We start from the raw sequence: 20,202 nt of genomic DNA on the forward strand, positions 1-20,202 counted from the left end.
GCGCGATGTGGTGGAGGATTTCAATAAGTTGCAACAATCTGGAACTGTGGAGGATTACCAAGAAAAGTTTGAAGAATTGAAATCACTAATGCTGGTAAAGAATCCACACCTCTCTGAATCATACTTCGTTTCAAGTTTTATTAGTGGATTGCGAGAGGAAATTAAAACCATGGTAAAAAATGTTGAAACCAAACAAAGTGTCGGATGCGATGGAATTAGCTCGATTGCAGGAGGAAGCTTGGAAACTGCAGCAAAAGTCTGCTAAGCCAATAACAAAATCACCTATTGATCCCAAGTTTGGCCTGTTTAAGAACACTGCGGCTGTTTCCAATGCCTATAAGGTTCCACCATCTAGTATGCTTAAAAACGAGAATAATGAAGCCACGCCAACTAGGAGGATATCTCCACAGGAGATTCAATTTCGGAGGAACAATGGACTGTGTTTTAAATGTGGGGAGCGATATGGTGCTGGACATCAGTGTAGGAATAGACAGCTGAATATGATGGTAGTTGAGGAAGAAGACGAAGGGGAATTCCTAGATGCAGTAGGGGAGCAAGATGAAAAAACGGGCAACCCAGGGGAACTGATGGATGTATCTTTACATACACTCTCTGAAGCGTTGAAGAGGAAGACAATCACTCTCCGAGGATAAATCAAAGGATTTCCTGTGTACATTTTAGTAGACACAGGTAGTTCAGAAACCTATATTAGCCAACATCTGGTCAGAAATCTAGAATTGCCATATGTAGTCACTAATCCCTTCACGGTGGTCATTGGAGATGGTTCGAGTGTGACAGGGTGCACCAAGTGGCCAAAAGTGCTATGGTCCACCAACAATCATAAATTCTGTTTTGACATGAGGATTATGGAGCTAGGAGGGTGGGACATGATCTTAGGAGTGGATTGGATGACCCATTATAGCCCCATCACCTTTGATTTCCACAAACTACATATAGCTATTCACAGTGAAGCAGAAGAAGTGATCCTGCAAGGATGTGTAGTAGAGGCTGAACTTAATCTATTGAGGAATAAGGACCTACGAGACTACATCAACTATAAGCACAGTTGTTACAACCTAACATCTGAGCTCCAGCAGGGGAGTTCAGATACCGACACACCAGCAGAGGTAAAGGAACTATTGGACAAGTACAGAGAGGTCTTTGCTGCTCCTACAGGGCTACCACCTGAGAGGAATCTGGATCATTCCATACCTCTTAAGGCTGATGCTCAGGCCTTCAAAATCAAGCCCTACAGATATCCACACTCACAAAAGGCGGAGATAGAGAGACAAGTCATGGAAATGCTAGGCAGTGGGATCATCAAACACAGCAATAGTCCCTATGCTTCACCTGTGCTGCTTGTTAAAAAAAAGGATGGAACCTGGCGTTTTTGTGTTTATTATAGGCACCTGAAAAAACTGACTATTAAAGACAAATACCCTATTCCTAATATTGAGGAGCTGATAGCTGAGTTGGGAGGATCTAAGTACCACTCCAAGATAGACCTGCGAGCTGGTTATCATCAGGTGCGAGTCAAGGTCCAGGATGTGCACAAGACTGCCTTTCAGACCCATGAGGGACATTATGAATTTCTGGTGATGCCCTTCGGGTTAACCAACGCACCAGCCACCTTTCAGGCTTTGATGAATCAGGTTTTTCAGCCTTACTTACGCAAGTTTGTATTAATATTTTTTGATGACATATTGGTTTATAGCAAGGACTTGGGCCAGCATGTACAGCATTTGGAGGTGGTGTTAAAAGTACTGAAGGAAAACCAGCTCTATGCGAAGCTATCTAAATGTTCTTTTGCCCAGCAAAGGATTGAGTACTTGGGGCACATAATCTCATCAGAAGGAGTGAGTATGGAAGATGAGAAGATAAAGGATGTACTAAATTGGCCTACACCCAACTCAGTTAAGGCCTTAAGGGGATTTCTAGGCCTTACTGGTTATTACAGGCGGTTCATCAAGCAGTATGGCATCATATGCAGACCATTGACAGACTTACTCAAGAAAGATAGTTTCTGCTGGAATGAGCAAGCAGACGTTGCCTTTCGAAAACTGAAGCAAATCATGTGCTCTTCCCCAGTCCTAAGGCTACCAGATTTTGAGGAACCATTTGTAATTGAAACAGATGCTAGCAATGGGGGTATCGGGGCAGTTCTACAACAGAATTCTCACCCAATAGCTTATCTCAGTAGAGCACTCTCACCTAGAAATTTGGGTATATCCGTCTATGAGAAAGAATTAATGGCTTTAGTGTTAGCTGTGACCAAGTGGCGACACTATTTGGTTGGACATCACTTCATTGTTAAGACTGATCACCAGTCACTGAAGTACTTATTGGAGCAACGACTGACCACTCCCTTGCAACATAAGTGGTTGACTAAATTGCTGGGTATGGATTATGAGATACAATACAAGAAAGGAAGTGATAACAATGCTGCAGATGCTCTATCCAGGAAGGTCTGCTATGCCCAGGAAAATCAACAAGAACACTCTATACTGGCACTCTCTACAGTTAGACCCAAGTGGATGAAGGATCTATGTAGTAGCTATGCAGGGGATGACAAATGGCAATCTGTTATAGCTCAGTGTTTGCTGGACTCACAAGCTGAGAGTGACTATCAGGTTATAGATGGGATAATTAAGTATAAAGGGAAGCTGGTTGTGGGATCAGCCAACCATATCAGGAACTCCTTGCTCAAGGCAGTACATGACACTACTTTGGGAGGGCACTCTGGTCAGAGAGGGACTTATCAGAAACTGAAGAGCTCATTTTATTGGGAAGGGATGAAGCAAGATGTGGCCAAGTTTGTCAGCTCTTGTGAGGTGTGTCAGAGATGCAAACATGAGAATGTGCCGTATCCAGGCCTGTTGCAGGCCTTGTCTATTCCTGATAAAGCATGGTCTCATCTTACTATGGACTTCATCGAGAAGTTGCCTATTTCTCAGGGGTTTGACACAGTCCTTGTGGTTATCGACCGGTTCACTAAATATGCTCATTTCTTGGCACTCAGGCATCCCTTCTCAGCCACATAGGTTGCACAGCTTTTTCTAGACAATATATACAAGTTGCATGGATTACCAGTGTCCATTGTAAGTGATAGAGATAAAATCTTCACTAGCAAGTTTTGGCATGAACTCTTTAGACTAATGGGGGTGGAATTACATCTGAGCTCTTCCTACCACCCCCAGACAGACGGGCAATCTGAGAGGCTTAATCAATGCCTGGAGAACTTTTTGAGGTGTATGACTAGTGAACATCCCACTCACTGGCATAAATGGTTGTCATTGGCGGAGCTATGGTACAACACTACGAATCGATTTTTGGCTTAATTGAGCAGAGCTTTGACTTACTTTTATAAAGTTCAAACTTGAGTTCGAACTCTACGAGCTGTCAATTTAAAGTTCGAGTTCGAAAAAATAAAAAATAATTATTTTATTTTTAAAAAATAAATAAAATAATTTTTTCTTAATAAATAATAAAATATTAGAGATATTTATGTAATTTTACTATTAAAATAAAAAATAAAAAAATATGTATATACTCGAACTCGCGAGCTAACGAGGTTAATATTTTTGAGTTCGAGTTCGATTTGACTAACTCGAGCTGGATATTGATCGAGGTGGAGTCGAGTTTTGTTTCGTTTGCGGTCCTATTCTCAGCAAAACTTAATCTTGAGACTCTATAGATAGTTAGCCCGTTTGGGCTGCTATTTTATAAAGTTTTTGTAGAAAAAATGTATCATAACTATTTGATATATATGAGGTAAAAAAGTGATTGAGAAACATATTCTCGGAAAACGTAAGAATTTTTTTAAAGAAAATTGACAATCCAAAGCTTTTCAGTTGAAAAAGCAAATCTAGGGTCTTTAGGATTTAAAGTATCAGAAATTACATTTGTCAGAAACAATCCTATAAATTATTGCCACATTTTTCCTCTCAAAGTATATAAACATCTTATTTTGTACTCGTCCGGAACGTTTATTGACAAAAGAGGGGTGTGGTCAGATGCAACAACAGTCTCCAATGCAATAAAATTTGCCGGATTGTGTACCAGAAATACATCTTAAATCAGCTCATTACATCAAACGCGTGAAACTCTTCTACCCTCCATCGGACAAGCTCTCTATGACATAATTATTCTTTCACAGATCTCCTAGCTGGAACATGTTTTCGCATAAAATCCCAATGCAACACACGATCGAACTAATCTTCGTTTCTAAAACCCCTAATAATTATGGTACAATATTGAACCATGCTTTCCCAATCTTGGTTTCTAACAGTGCCATTTTACTTATGAAGAAAATTTTCCGGATACACGATGAAATGGAATCTGAAAGTCCAGACCTGAAAAGGTTATGGATTGTTGCAAGCACTGTAAATATTGCAGTCATTGTAACTAATCTGCAAGAAGTATTAGATCGTAATGAATCTTCTGTCCTACTTTCTATGCCACTTTTTATTATATTGCTATTTCTTATTTATAAACATTATGTTTTATTTCTTTTATGTTTCTTTAAGATCAAATAACTATTAACTGAGTAATACACAAAATTTAACAAATACAAAAAATCAAAATGCATAAAAAAATGAGATTTTTTAATGAATTTTTTGCTGTATTTTTTAATTTTCTATTATATTGCCTGATGAGGTTGTTGTATTTATATTTCACTCAATTAATAGTTATTGGATCTTAAAAAAACAAAATAGAAATAAAATATAATATTTATGAATAAGAAATAATAATATAATAAAAAGTAAGATAGAATATCCGTTGTGGTATTTGACCTTTTCAGGCACTATTTTCAATTCTTGAACGTGTTAGGTAAATATCGGGCCCATTCGGCGTATATAGCTAGCTTAAAATCTCAACATGAGCACAGAAGATTTATGCCAATGTGAAGTGATAGCAAGACATGATAACTTCGTTTGCATTAGTAAAATTGGGTGGATATTTGATGAAAAAGGCAATGAAAAAAAGAGTAAATAGACAGAACAAATTAGGCAGAAATTATCCAACTTTACTCATGTTTATATATAGTTTACCTTTTCTCGTCCCTTAAGAATTTCTACGGAAATTCAATATCAAGTGGTAACTAAAAATTACTATCTGGCAAAACTTTTATTTTTGGGAGTACTTGTGCATGCATGCAACAAGGCACAATCAGCCAAAGGTGGCATGATGCATTTTATGCCACACCATCTTCTTTTTTCTTTTGGATAGGATCTTTATCTGTAACTTTTCTGCAAGGAAGCACAAAAACATTAAAACACTAAAGGCTAATGCACGTTGGACTTATTCCCGAAGAGAAATCAGACATCTATTATACTTAAATCTTTCAACTCTCTAGAGCCAGTCACACCCACAAATGTGATTGTTCTCATAATTCGACGGACCGCAGTTATTAAATCTCTCAACTTAATTACTATGTAGTCATGAAGCATTCAGCTAAAGCCTAAAGCATACCAAAACCCAAGAAAATTTAGCTTTCAGCAGTATTTCAAGAAAGAAATATGGACAGCAGAAATATGAGGAGCTAATTGAGTTTTGTCTATTAATCAAATAGCAAATATCTTTCAGGTTGGTGGTGGTATAGCTCCATTGAAGGAACTTTGGCTGCCAGAGAAGGAAAAAAATAGACGACAAACAAGAAACGGCAGCATGAAGCTCAGAACAGCAAGTGTAGCTTTTCTGGCCTTGGGTTCCTTGAAGTTGTCCTTCTCCTCAAGCAACTGAATGAAGCTTTTAGCGAAATTAATCACAGCGTCTCCTCTGGCTTCTAACATCTGAAGTTGAGCACTAGTGAGATGTTTTATTACTATCTCTGCCACAACATTGCCCTTCATTGTTTCTAATTTAGTAGTTGTGGTTATGGCTTCTTCCTGCCCTTTAGAAGTGGTATTTATTGATGAAAAAGGGGTCAGCTCGGATGAAGCAACAGTCTCCAATGCAAGTGAAGTTGCCGGAGTCAATGGATCAGTTAAATTCTGCACAGTCAATAAATCTACAATCAGTTTGATGAGTCTGAGCGTGTAAAGCTCTTCCATCAACAATTACAAAAGCTCTCTAATAACAAGTAAACATTTTCTTTCACAAATCTCCTTATCACAAAATTTCTGATGAAAGGCCTATGCAGTACAATCAAAAATAAGAAAACACAAATTTGATGGAAATAAATAACTTATTAATAAAAAATACAACTAGTAAGAGAATGCTGTCTTTAAAGAACTTTTGCACCAAGTAGAAAGACAAAGTAAATCTATACAAACTCCAAAAGAAATCAATAGTAATAATAGCAATATAGTACTACTTTATTACCATAACGTCAGTCCTTGAAGATGGAGGTATGGGCTTAGGTGAAGCAACAGTCACCAATGCAAGTGAACTTGGACTCAATGAATCAGTCATATTCTATGCCACAGAAGCACAACAATTCAGTTCAATAATGCTAAACAAGTAAAAGTTAACAAACCAACAATTCTGCAAGCTCTCTGTATCAAGTAAATATTCATTTACAGGTCTCCTAACAAAAGCAATCCAATAAAAGCCCCATGCCATAACATTAAAAAATGAGATCCAAATTAACAAGAAAAAAATAACTCATCAATTGAACAAAGCACTAGTCAAATAATGCTGTGTTTAAACAAGTTTTACACAATGTAACAAGGAAAAGTACTCAAACTATGTGAACTCCAAACAAATCCAAAGATAATAAAAGCAAATTAGCAGCACTTTATTACCATAACTTTGGTAATCGATGGCAGTGAGATTAGGTCACATGATTCAACAGTCTCCAGTGCAATAAAGTTGCCGGACTCGATAAATTACCTATATTCTGTAGCAGAAATATATCTAAAATCAATTTGATGAATCTAAACAATAATACAACATGGCCATGCACGCTCTCTATAGAAAAAAGGGTAAAAAGCAAAAAAACCCTCCGTGGTAAAACTAATGTATAGAAAAACCCCCGTGATTTCAAAACGTACAACACGACACTCCATACTTTGAACTAAATTGTAAAGGTGATGGAATCCGTTAAACTTAACGGAAATGGATGAAATGACCAAAATGCTCTGATATAATTAAGCAAAAGATAGTTCAAAAAAATCATTTATTTATTTTTTGGATAGAGAGAATTGAGTGTTAAGGGGTAGAACAGGTATATTTGTTAAAAATTAGGTATAAATTTTTTTTTAAGATTCCAATAAGTCATTTCCGTTAAGTTTAACGGATTCCATCAATTTTACAATTTAGTTCAAAGTATGAGGTATCATGTTATACGTTTTGAAACCACGGAAGGCTTTTCTGTGTATTAGATTTACTACAGGGGGCCTTTTTGTTTTATACCCTAGAAAAAAATTTCTTTCATAGGTCTTCTAACACAATAAATTCAATAAGAGCCCCATGGCAGTAGAATTAAATAACAAGAAACTAATTTAACATGACAAAAATTATTTATCAAGTAAACAAAGTTCTGCCCAAAGAATGCTGTATTTGGAGAAGGTTTGCACAGTAATAGGGAAAAGTAAAACTATATGAACTCCAAAACAAATCAAATTCTAAAACTACTACTTTCCTCCCACGAATTTAGTACTTGACAAGAGGGAGCGAGGTTAGAAGAACAGTTTCCCTCGATAACAAATAAATATTGTTTCAAAGGCACGTAAGGAATCCAATAATAGCCATATGCAATACACTTAAATAATAAGGCAAATTACATTTTAGCCCTCTGTAGTTTTCGCAAAAATCACATAACCCCCATGATTCAAAAAGCTATACATAAACTCCCTGTAGTTTGGGTTGAACTGTCAAATAGACGGAAAGAACCCATCGTGACGATTCGTGGGCAAAATGTCCAAATTACCCTAATATAAATACAAAAAAGAAGCAGGTGAAGTCAGACTCTCCCTTGCTTTGACCTTTGTCGTGAGAAAGAGAGGGTTATCAGCTTTTACCTTCGGACTTTGGAGAGGGTTTGGTGACTGGTGGGCAGTGATAAGGGTGGTGGGGATCTTGGCTTGCGGAATTTGGCTGCTTTGGGGATTTCTTCTTACAGCTCCTTTCCTTATTTTTGTATTATTTCGCTTTTATTTTTTATTCCCTTCTTTTGAGTTTTGTGAAGGGGTTTGTTATTTATGGGTAGCGTGAAGAGTTGTGTTGTGAAAAGAATCTGTCAGCCACTGGGGAGATATGGTAGGACGCAGCCGGAGGACTTAGCAGCTTCTTCTTCTTCTTCTGTGTCTTCAAACCATAACATTCTACCGTATCCTTCACGCCACCGACAACCCAAGCTCGTGCCAACCCTGAAATGAGAGTGAATCTTGGAACCAGAAATGGAAGGACCAGTCAATCAAAACAAGAGATGCCCTTTGACCCCTGATGTGGACGCAGGTGGGCTGCAATCTCAAGGCTCCACCCTCCCCTGCCCCGAGCCCCTCTTGACTCCCGTTTCGCATTTCATCATATGCCTCCTATCTCTTGCATTTTCCAATTCGTTCATGATTCGCATATGGCCTGGGGAGGGATGTGTGTCTGGATCTTTAAGAATCAGACCATAATTTCATGCGCAAAGATTTAACCGGAGTTGGATCCTGTTCCTCTATATTTGAGAGTTGGTTCCGGTGGACGATTGAGATCGAGCCAGGTCTTGTTAATTCGTTTGAGAGTTGGTTCCGGTGCGTTTCTTCTGCGAAAATTCGCAGTCCAAACTAGATAGCACCTTTCACCTTTTGCTGGAATATGCCTCATGTCTCTTGCATTCCCCCACCTTTAACTAGTTAGCATTCTTTTTGTGTATAGTTAGCATCCTGTCCACATCAGGGTCAAAGGGTAATATGGGAATGGTTCTTATTGATACTAGTAGTACAAGCACGTTTTGCCCACGAACCATCACGATGAGTTCATTCCGTGTATTTGATAGTTCAACCCAAACTACAGAGAGTTTATGTATAGCTTTTTGAATCATGGGAGGTTATGTGATTTTTGCAAAAATCACAGGAGGCTAAAATGTAATTTGTCCTAACTAATAAGACACGAATTTAATAGGAAAAAGTAACTTATGAGTTAAACAAAGCACTGTTCTAAGAATGCTGTGTATGAGAAGTTTTGCACAATGTAGCAAGGCAAAGTAAAACTATACAAACTCTAATACGAAAAAAACAATAATAATATCAAATCACAAGTACTTAATTACCGTAACTGTAGAACTTGAGGACACAGGAGTTGGGTGATCAGATGAAGCAATAGTGTCCGATGCAAATGAATTTCCAAGACTAAACCAGTCAGTAATATTCTGTACCAAAAATATATCTAAAATCAGTTCAAGAAGTCTAAAAGAGTAAAACTCTTCAATCCAATCATGCAAGCACTCTAGAACAAGAAACATTATTTGAGAGGTCTCTTAACACAAGCTGTCTAATAAGAGCTCCATGCAATACAATTAAATAACGAGAACGGAACTTAATGGGAAAACCGAACTTATCACCTAAACATTAATTTTTTGAATGCCAAAACAAACTATGTGAACACCGAAACAAATTAACTACTAATAAGAACAAATTACGAGCATCTTACTACCATGACTTTCGTACTTGACGACAGAGGTATGACATCAGATGAACCAACAGTATCCAATGCAAGTGAAGCTGCCGTATTCAATGGATCAATTGTTTTCTGTACAAGAATTACATCTAAAATCAGTTTGATAATTCTAAACAAGAAAAACTCCGCAAAGATCTTCATAATAAATATTTTTTGCAGAAGATAAATGCTGTTACAAAGAGGATACCAATAGAATTTAAAAAGATGATGGAGTAGGTGAATTACGTCTGCAGGCTGGCTTGGCCTAAAAAATGTCCAAGCGTTCTGACAAGTGACTAATTTTCGCTATATTCGAATGATATTTTATGTTATTTTTAGTCACTTTGGCAATATTGTAGGAAGAAAATGGATCAGTTTGGCTATAATTGGTGTAAAATGCTCTTCAGTGATTAAATGAGGTTTTTGTCACTTTTTACTTGCATTTTGTCCATAATTTGTATAGGGGTTGGAAATATACTTCGTTTGGATGAAGAGGAAGTTGATAGCTTTGACATATCTTTGTATTTGGGCTATAACTTGAGCTACAATGATCGGATTGAGATGATTATTGAACCATTTTGAAGGCAAGAAATAGATCTACAAATCTTGTGAAGACATCGAAATCCAGTTTGAAGGTTTTCCCTGTCAAAAAACCGAGTTACAGTAGCCAATTTCTATTGGACAAAACTGAAACAAGGCAGTGAGCAGTCAAGGGTATTTCTATCATTTATCCGTCTACACAAATCCAAATGAGGTGATTCTTGATGCATTGGAAAGCTAACTTAAAGGGCTACAAGTTTCATGTTTTGGTCAAGAGTTAATTCAGCTTCTATCATCAAGAAATGTTCAGTTGAAGTTGAGGCAGAATTGGAACAACATTGAAGACTAGACAGAAATTGCTAAGAATGGTAGGGGAGCAATCCGGCCAGATTTGTGGCCGGATTCTGGTCAGAAATGGCGGCTCTCCACTTACACATCTTGTTTCTTCCTCCAATAATTTACAGCTGTTGATGGACGTGTGACAACAACTTTTTGCAGCTGTAAAAGTGATGTTTGAAGCCTCATTTCTTGACTAAATCATTTATAAATTGCCATGAACTTGCAAGGACAAAGAGAGCTTGGAGAGTGCAAGAAATATTACGAAAAAATGTAGTTCTTACATTTTCTTAGTATTAGGTTAGTTTATTATAGGATAGTTTAACTAGTAGTTCATCCTTTTTGTTTATTAGCTAGGCAAAGATGAAGAAGGAGATGAAGATGGAGGAGATGAACTTATGTGACAAGGGATATATTTCTTTCCAAACTCTTTATCTTTTGTACTTGATTTTAAATTTAGTTAATATACAAGTTTTGGATTTTAAGTTTATTATGTGTTTCTAAAGTTTATGCCGTAGGTTTGGTTGAACTTTCTATGATTGTTAGTGTTTATTATGCTATTATTTTGAGTAAGTTATTTAGCACTTTAACTCTTTAAATCATGATTAACTTGGTACCATTAATTGTGATGATCTTAATGTGTTGTTTCTTCAATGAAAATTGAGATTTAACACTAGTTCAAGAAGTGCTAAACCTAAGGAGTACACTCACGAGAGTAGAGGTGCACCTATGTGGCTTTAGTAATTTATTTTATGTAATTTCATAGAAGAAATGAACTTGTAGCTAATTTCATAACCATGAGAGTAGGTATAGATTAGTTATAAGTATAGTTAATTCACTACGAAAGTAGGTTTTACATATATAAGAAAATTACGCCATAGCTAGCCAAGATAGTAGTACTTAATGATCCAAAAATAATACTTATATGAGTAGTTAGGGATACCATAACCTAAGGAGCTTTCCTTTGTTATTATCTTGCATAAGTTTAGCATAGTTTTATTTTTTTTAATTCATTGATCGTCTAAATAATAGAGAAGTTTTAGTAGTGCCGGTAATTATCCAATCTTTCTCGTGGGATCAACCCGATATTTGCCCTAAACTACTAATTTGATCTGTATACTTGCAATCAAAACGGGTATATTTCGAAATTAAACTTGTATTTATATTAAAATCCTGTCACGTTCGTCTTGATCGCACCGAAATCCTTCACATCCTTTTTTGGCGAATCCAAAACAGAACAATGGATCATCATACACAATAATAATAACAGATGAAAACATAAGGTTTAGTTTTCCTATAATAAATTTTAACCTTTCCTGAATTACCTTAAGTAAGTCCGAGTTCTCCATAGTGGAACCAACACCGGTCGGCGATTGAAAATCCAACGCCAATGATTCAGAACTCGAGCACTTTCTCCCAGGGTAGAGTGGAAATACAAAACAAAAAAATTCAAAAAATCAGTATAGTAATTCCGATTTGATGAGGGGAGAAATTAGCCATATCAACAAAATAATAATGTCAATAAAATAATAACGTTTCTGGACCTTCATCCGGGGGCATCCGGGGTTTATATGAGGGATTTTCATCGGTTTTGATCTCCGGTTTTGATCTTTGTGTTATAATGGGAGTTGCGAGGCAGAGATCGAAGTTTGTCAAAGGTGAGAAGGCTGTTTACACTTTACAGGAGCTGATGCTGATTTGGGACTTTGTGGGGCAAGCCCAGCATAGTATAGGCCACATGTTGGAATTAGTTTGACGGCATTAGGAGCTGAATGCACAAATATTGCTTAATTTGTTTAAAATATTTTGCGTGACGATTAGGCCACTTTCTTCTCCAATCTTAAAAAAAAAAAATTATATCTCCAATAAAGTACTATTAAAAATAGTCTATCGTAATGAAATTTATCATCATAGTTTATCATTAAACAACAAATATGGGCATAAAATTTGACACTCATTCCTTTGTAATTGTGCAAAATAAATTAAACTTTATTAGATGAGGGCATTTTAAGACATCCAATAAATTTTTTATGCTATTTCAACATTTGGGTACTAAAAGTGTCAAATTAGGGCGGTAAATGTAATTTTAAAACTTTGAGAGAGTTTAGTGAAATTGCTGAAAACCTCAGGGTAGGTTTGTGAAATTATCACTTTATCATAAAACATTCTACCATTCCTTTAGAGAAATAACAATAATGTTGTTACTTGTTACCAATATATTCTTACTACAATATTGCCAATGTAAACATCTGTTTAGTGCTATTGGGCCTCCCTAATATTGCAAATAAAGTCTCTTTAAATCACATAAATTGAGCAAGAGACATAAAAATTTTATATATTATATAGTACCACTTTCATATGAGGCAGCATATATGTAAATTGTGACTCCTATGTCACTCTAACTAGAAAATCAAAAGCGTACTCTGAAAAATGAAGGCAGTATTACATAAATATTGAAGAAATTTTGTAACAAGATGGTATCCCCATTTTTTTAAGTAAAATTTGGATAGGCTGGTTCCGATCACAACCACGGATCAGGGCATGCCTTTGACCACAAGTTGGTCCAACAAAGCTCATTATCATTTTTCATATAAGAAAGGTAGTAGAAAACAAAATATCTATTTAAGATTCTAGTATCAATCCAACTTTCTAATCAAATCACATTATAGTGAAGCTATACTACTAACCGGAATGAATATATCAAACATTCTAAACCTCAGCAGGATTATGAACGATTTACATGAGTTGTAAATTGTTTGATTCTCTAGCCTATAAGTTCTTGGGCACTAAAGCAGACATTGCAACACAGCACATGAGCAACATGGCTCATGTATGGTACCACTTTTTTTCTTCTTATTTTAATCAAACAAGTCACATGTTGTACACTTGACCATAGAAAAAGTAAATATGTTGACCATAAAATGTTGCTTGTTTAAAATTAAATAAAATACAAATGCTATTACGCCTTTTACTTTCCTAACTCAATAATAGAAGTCAGTTTATCAAACTATCACCAATTTTTCCAGTCTTATGGAATGGCGAATTAGTCATTAAGATTTCTTGAGTATCAAATACATGTTTGCAAAGAGTTGACATATGGTTTAATGGTTTTTCTTTTTCATATTTTATCCTTTCTCCTGTCAATTTATGCCATAGAAATCCCCCCAAATAATTTGACCCTATGGACCAATAACATCAATAGATTTAGATAGGTATGGTTTTTTTTTTTCCACACAATTTAAGAAAAGTTGTTAGTTTTGTTGGAAGAATAAATCTAGTTTATTATCTTCCTAAAATTTTCTTACATTAAATGGAGTATGACTAATTAAATTTACATTAAATAAGTTAGGTTATATTCAATAACAACTTACATTAAAAAAATGGCATTTTAGAGAAATTATAAGTTAACTACATTCTTTAATTAAACAGTGGATTATAATTTAGAAAAATGAAAAAGGAAAATAAACTTATCAAAGTGGAAAAGAGGAAGTAAAATTTAATCAACAGTTCTATAAATAGGCTCAGTTATCACTAATAGAAGTATATTCTTCCACTCTCCACAGCCAAAATTTTTATGTGCTAATCGCTATACTATCGTTGGGATGATGGGCATAGTGTTTAAACTTGTCCTTTTGATTCTCATGCTTTGCCCCCTGGCAATCAACTCAAGCCTTCAGTACCTTACTTTTGTGCAACAATGGCCGAAAGGCTATTGTACTGTTAATCCAGCTAATCCAAGCAGATGTCAAAGAAACCCTTTGCCAACCGTTTGACAATCCATGGTCTTTGGCCGGGCAACTTCACCAAAATTTTGCTAAGTTGCATAGGTTCTTGATATACTCCACTATGTATAATTTCTCTAGGGCTTTCAAATGTCTTGAACATGAAATATGCACCTACACAGGTTCACTAATGTAATGATCATTCTTGTAAGTAGACTTTCCAGGATTGGAACAACAGAAGCTTACAGTGGCCAGACCTCGCGAAACCATCGCCAACTGCGCAAATGTTTCAACACAAGAGGTTTCAATCATTTTGGAGACATGAATGGGACATGCATGGGAAATGCTCGGAAAACATGTAGTAACTTCTATAATAGAGACAGAAGAGGTTTCAATCGTTTTGTAATGTAGTAACTTTTATTGTCTTCATCATTCTCATTTCATACACTTCATCTCAGAATTCATTTTATTTGCTACATGATCTTCTCCCACAATAACGATGCTCAATGCCATTTTTAGTTGGGAAGTACTAAAGTGTGGTGGAAATGGTGAGATGATTTATGCAGGGAAACTTATTGTGTCGGTGCCACAACTCCCAGTTCGCAAAAATCGTGAAGGACAATCAATAATTGTTGTCATAACAGCAGTGAAACAAATGCCAATTTCTACCAGGACTGGAGTTTGATAGGGAGGAGTCACGCACATCAAATCTGGCACATGGTTACTGATAGCTCTGTAAATAGTATAATTTATTGAACTTACGGTAGGATTGCTGCCAGGACGTATATTATGTCCTTGACTTAGCTGAATAGTCCTGCTGAAGTATGTGGTTTCACTGCTGCTACGACAACGATTATTGAGTGTCCTTCACGATTTCTGTGAACTGGGAGTTGTGGCACCGGCACGATAAGTTTCCCTGCATAAATCATCTCACCATTTCCACCACACTTTAGTACTTCCCAACTAAAATGGCATTGAGCATCGTTATTGTTGTGGAAGATCATGTAGCAAATAAAATGAATTCTAAGATGAAGTGAATGAATTGAGAATAATGAAGACAAATAAAAGTTACTACATTACAAGAGAGCTATTATAGTACTACTGACTCGCTGTGGGATTTCATTCATTTGTTAGCTTTTACAACTCTCAACTCTATACAACCCAACTACATCAAAAAACGTGATTATTTTTTATAATTCAATGGATCACAGCTATTAAATCTCTCAGCTTACCATATAGCCATAAAGCATCCAGCTAAAGCCTAAAGCATATCAAAACCCAAGAAAATTCAGTTTTCAGCAGCATCCCAAGAAAGAAATGTGGACGGCAGAATTATGAGCAGCTAAGTTTTGTCTGTTAATCAAACAGCAAAATTCTTTCAGGTTGGTGATGGCATAGCTCCATTGAAGGAACTTTGGCTACTAGAGTAGGACAAAAATAGATGGCAAACAAGAAATGGCAGCATGAAGCTCAGAACAGCAAGTGTAGCTTTTCTGGTCTTGGGTTCATTGAAGTTGTCCTTCTCCTCGAGCGATTGAATGAAGCTTTTAACGAAATTTATCACAGCATCCAAAACACTCTTAGGTTGTAGATAGATGTCTCTGGCATCTAACATCTGAAGTTGAGTACTCCTGAGATGTTTCGTTACAATCTCTGCCACAAATTACACTTCATTATTTCTGATTTCATAGTTGTGGACTGATTGTTGAGGCTATGGCTTCTTTCTGCTCTTGAGAAGCGGTATTTACTGATAAAAAAAAGGAGGTCAACTCAGTGAAGCAACAGTTTCTAATGCAAGTGATGTTGCCGGAGTCAATGGATCAGTTAAATTCTGTACAGTATATACATCTACAATCAGTTTGATGAGTCTAAACGTGTAAAGCTCTTCCATCAACAATTACACAAGCTCTCTGATAATAAATACTCCATCCGTCCCAATTTTGGGAATTCAACTTTTTTAGAATAGTAGTTTAATTGTGATGTTTGTATTTCTATTTTCAATTTTACTCTCACAAATTCAAAATTTAAATTTGAAAGGTGACATGCATATGAATAGAAAGAAATATTATATTGGAAAAAGAGACTAAAACATGTTTTAATTTTTTAAACATGACAAATGTTTTGGGACATCTCAAAATGAAAATATGACACTTTTTATGGGATGGAGGGAGTAAATATTTTCTTTCACAAATCTCTTAACACAAAATATTTGATGAAAGGCCAATGCAGTACAATCAAATAACAAAACACAAATTTGAGGGAAAAAATAACGCATTAAAAAAAAAAAGAACTAGTTAAAGAATGCCGTGTTTAAAGAACTTTTGCACCATGTAGCAAGGCAAAGTAAATCTATACATACTCTAAAAGAAATGAAATGGTAATAATAGTAAAACAGTACTACTTTATTACAATAACTTCAGTACTTGAAGATGGAGATACGGGCTTAGGTGAAGCAACAGTCCCCCAGATGCAAGTGAAGTTGCCGGACTCAATGAATCAGTCATATTCTATACCACAAATACATCATAGTTTAGTTCAATAAGGCTAAACAAGTAAAAGTTAATAATCAAGAATTCTGCAAGTTCTTCTCCTAACACAAGCAATCCAATAAGAGCCCTATACCATAACCTTAAAAAATGAGATACAAATTAATAAGAAAAAAAGTACTCAAACTATGTGAACCCCTAAACAAATCCAAAGCTAATAAAAGCAAATTAGCAGTAGTTTATTACCATAACTTTAGTACTCGACGACAGAGAGGTGAGGTCACATGATTTAACAGTCTCCAGTGCAAGTGAAGTTGCCAAACTCTTTTTTTTTTTCTCGGGACACAAATAAATTTTATTCTAAACCTACTCCTATTCTACACTAAGGGGAAGGCATGGATTCAAAAGGGTCAATGAAGAATTCAGAGGGGACTGAATAGACACCGAACCAAACAGATGTCTTTGCATCCGCTGGTGAAATTTTCAAAGAATCTTAAACAAGAATGCAGGTCAAGAGATTCGATTCCACCGGTGAAGTTGCCAGACTCGATAAATCAGCTATATTCTATGCCAAAAATACGTCTAAAATCAATTTGATAAGTCTAAACAAGTAACAAAACACGATCATGCAGTCTTTCAATTGACAGTCAACAATTTCATAGGTCTCCTAACTCAAAGAATCCAATAAAAGCCTCATGGCAGTACAATTAACTAACGAGACACTAATTTAACAGGAAAAAATTGTTTGTTGAGTAAATGAAAAGCTGGTCAAAGACCGCTGTGTTTGGAGAAGTTTTGCACAGTAACAGGAAAAGTACTCAAATTATATCAACTCCAAAACAAATCAAATTCTAAAACTACAACTTTACTCCCATGACTTTTTTACTTAATGACAAAGGGGTGAGGTCAGATGAACAGTTTCCCTCGAAAACAAGCAAATATTCCTTCAAAGGTACACAAACATCCGAATAATAGACCTATGCGATACACTTAAATAACAAGACACAAATTTAATACGAAAACTAACTTATAAGTTAAACAAAGCACTATTCCAAGAATGCGGTCATCGGAGAAGATTAGCACAACAATGAAAAGTACTAAAACTATATGAGTTCTAAAATAAATCAAATGATAATAAGAGCAAATTACTAGTAGTGTATTACGATGACTTTACTACTAAAGGGGTGGCATCAGATGAAGCAACCGTCTCCAATGCAAGTGAAGTTGCGGGATTTGATGGATCAGCTATATTCTGTACCACAAATGCAACTAAATTAAATGTGATAAGTCTGAATGAGTAAAAATCCTACATCAACAATGACACAAGCTCTCTATAACAATTAAATATTCTTTCCCACCCTCCTAACACAAGTTAGTTAATAGAAGCCCTACATAGCACAATCAAATAACAATACACAGATTTGATGGGAAAAAATAACTCATTAATTGAACAAAGCAATAGCAAGAGCATGCTGTATTTAAGAAGTTTTGCACAATGTAGGAACGCAGAGTAAAACTATACGAACTCTAACACAAAAAAAAAAATAATAATAATATCAAGTTACAAAAACTTCATTACCGTAACTGTAGAACTTGACGACAGAGGGGTAGGGTGAGCAGATGAAGCAACAGTGTCCGATGCAAATGAAGTTCCAAGACTAAACCAATCAGTAATATTCTGTACCAAAAATATATCTAAAATCAGCTCAAGAAGTCAAAAAAATAGAACTCTTCAATCCAATCATGCAAGCACTCCACAATAAGAAACATTATTTCAGAAGTCTCTTAATACAAGCAATCCAATAAGAGCTCCGTGCAATACAATTAAATAACAAGAAAGAAACTTAATGGGAAAACCAAACTTATCACTTAAACAAAGCATCTGCGCTTGGAGATATTTTGTCAAACGTAACAACTAAGTAACTATGTGAATGTCAAAACAAACTATGTGAGCATCAAAACAAATCAAATACTAATAAGAACAAATTACGAGCATCTTATTACCGTAACTTTCATATTTGATGGCAGAGGTGTGACATCAGATGAACCAATAGTCTCTAATGCAAATAAAGCTACCGTATTCAATGGATCCATAGTATTCTGTACAAGAATTACATCTAAAATCAATTTAATAATTCTAAACAAGCAAACTCCTCAACAAGTATGCAAACTCTCTACAATAAATATTTTTTATAAGTATCGAAACACAAGTTAAATAAAAGTCCTATGCAGTACGATTATATAACAAGACAGAAAATTTGGATAAGTTTTGCATAATACAGCAGGAAAGAGTAACGGTCCAAAAACTTCAAAACAAATCAATGTTTATGAGACCAAATTACCAGTAATTTATTACCGCATCTTTGTTTTAAATTGTTCTGCATGGCCTAAAGTTTCACGTACAAAAGAGAATTAGGAGCTGCTACTGGAGTTGGGTACAATTTTGTTTCTTTCTCTTTCGTGTACTGATATATGGAAAGGTATGCTGATTAATATAAAGTTGAAATTTTGCTAAAAAAAACGAGAATGCTGTGCTAACTCTAATAGAAAGGGGATGAAGTAGGTGAATTATTATCATGTGTGGCTTTGTCCCATATCGTTTTTTGTACAAGGGAGTCTTTCTCTTAGTTTGTTATAAATACAGTGAGCATGTGATGGGATTAAATGCATCAAACCAAAAGATCTTTAGTAGACTATTTGGGTCTTTGGGTCATTAAAATTTTTGTTTAGTAAAATATTTTGATCTCTTTTGTATTTTAAGTATTAGGTGTTTTGAACCTAAAAACACTCTCCTAAGGCATTTTTGTACTCTCTTTTTCATAGTAGAATTTTGTTCCTCCTCTGTGGAGGTAGGTTAATTTTACTAAACCATGTAAATTCCTGTGTTTCTGTTTTATTTATTTTTGCTTTGTTATTTGTCTTTTGGGATTTTGGGATTGCCAAAATTATTTCGTCAATTTTCTAAGGTCAGACCTAATAAACTGGTATCAAAGTTTCTTCTAAGGATTTCGATTTTGTGACAACAATGACAATAACAAAGACCGTTGTCGAGAAATTCAATAGGAATGTTAACTTCAGGATGTGACAGCTCAAGATGGAAGCCATTTTGGTTCAAAATGGAGTTGATTTAGTGATACAAGGAGTTGAGAAAAAGTTAGAGAGTGTAACAGATGCAAATTTTGCTAAGATGGATAAGAAATCTCGATCCAGTATTATCTTAAATCTCTCTAACAAGGTTTTGCGGGAGGTAGCCGCTGAGACTTCGACAATGGCCATGTGGGACAAATTTAAAGCTTTGTACATGAAAAAAACAATTAAGAATCGACTTTATTGAAAGTAAAGTCCGTATATGCTTCGCACGACTGAAGGTATATCTATATTCTCACATCTTGATAAATTTGATTCCATTATTATGGATTTGGAGAATATAGATTTAAAAATTGATGATGAGGATCAGACCCTATTATTTTTATGTTCTCTTCCCCAGTCGTTTAGATATTTTCATGATACTATAATTTATGGAAAAGAAA

At 35.5% G+C, this 20,202-nt stretch overlaps 1 protein-coding gene and 1 long non-coding RNA gene across 2 annotated transcripts; one reads left to right on the plus strand and one right to left on the minus strand.

The window, feature by feature from the left end:
* Positions 1-8,182: 8,182 nt before the first annotated feature.
* On the minus strand, positions 8,183-12,158 carry LOC140006988 (uncharacterized). Its single transcript, XM_072049657.1, has 5 exons — positions 12,009-12,158; positions 11,790-11,873; positions 9,586-9,681; positions 9,203-9,301; positions 8,183-8,329 (listed from the first exon to the last, which is right to left on the minus strand). The coding sequence occupies exons 1-5, from the start codon at positions 12,048-12,050 to the stop codon at positions 8,183-8,185; spliced, it is 468 nt and encodes a 155-aa protein (XP_071905758.1). The 5' UTR covers positions 12,051-12,158.
* A 2,042-nt stretch (positions 12,159-14,200) lies between these two features.
* On the plus strand, positions 14,201-14,655 carry LOC140006268 (uncharacterized). The gene is made up of 2 exons (XR_011813908.1): positions 14,201-14,291; positions 14,402-14,655. It is a non-coding gene; the product is annotated as an uncharacterized lncRNA (long non-coding RNA).
* The last annotated feature ends 5,547 nt before the right edge of the window (positions 14,656-20,202 follow it).

The sequence above is a fragment of the Coffea arabica genome, chromosome 5e, assembly GCF_036785885.1.
Source record: "Coffea arabica cultivar ET-39 chromosome 5e, Coffea Arabica ET-39 HiFi, whole genome shotgun sequence".
In the NCBI taxonomy this organism is placed as follows: Eukaryota; Viridiplantae; Streptophyta; class Magnoliopsida; order Gentianales; family Rubiaceae; genus Coffea; species Coffea arabica.

Coding starts and splice junctions, on each gene's coding strand:
- LOC140006988 (XM_072049657.1), bottom strand. CDS start 12,050: ATGAAAATCCCTCATATAAACCCCGGATGCCCCCGGATGAAG. Junction 9,302..9,585: donor CGTCAAGTACGAAAGTCATG/GTAGTAAGATGC, acceptor TTTTTGGTACAG/AATATTACTGACTGGTTTAG. Junction 8,330..9,202: donor CCTCAAGTTCTACAGTTACG/GTAATTAAGTAC, acceptor TCTGGTTCCAAG/ATTCACTCTCATTTCAGGGT.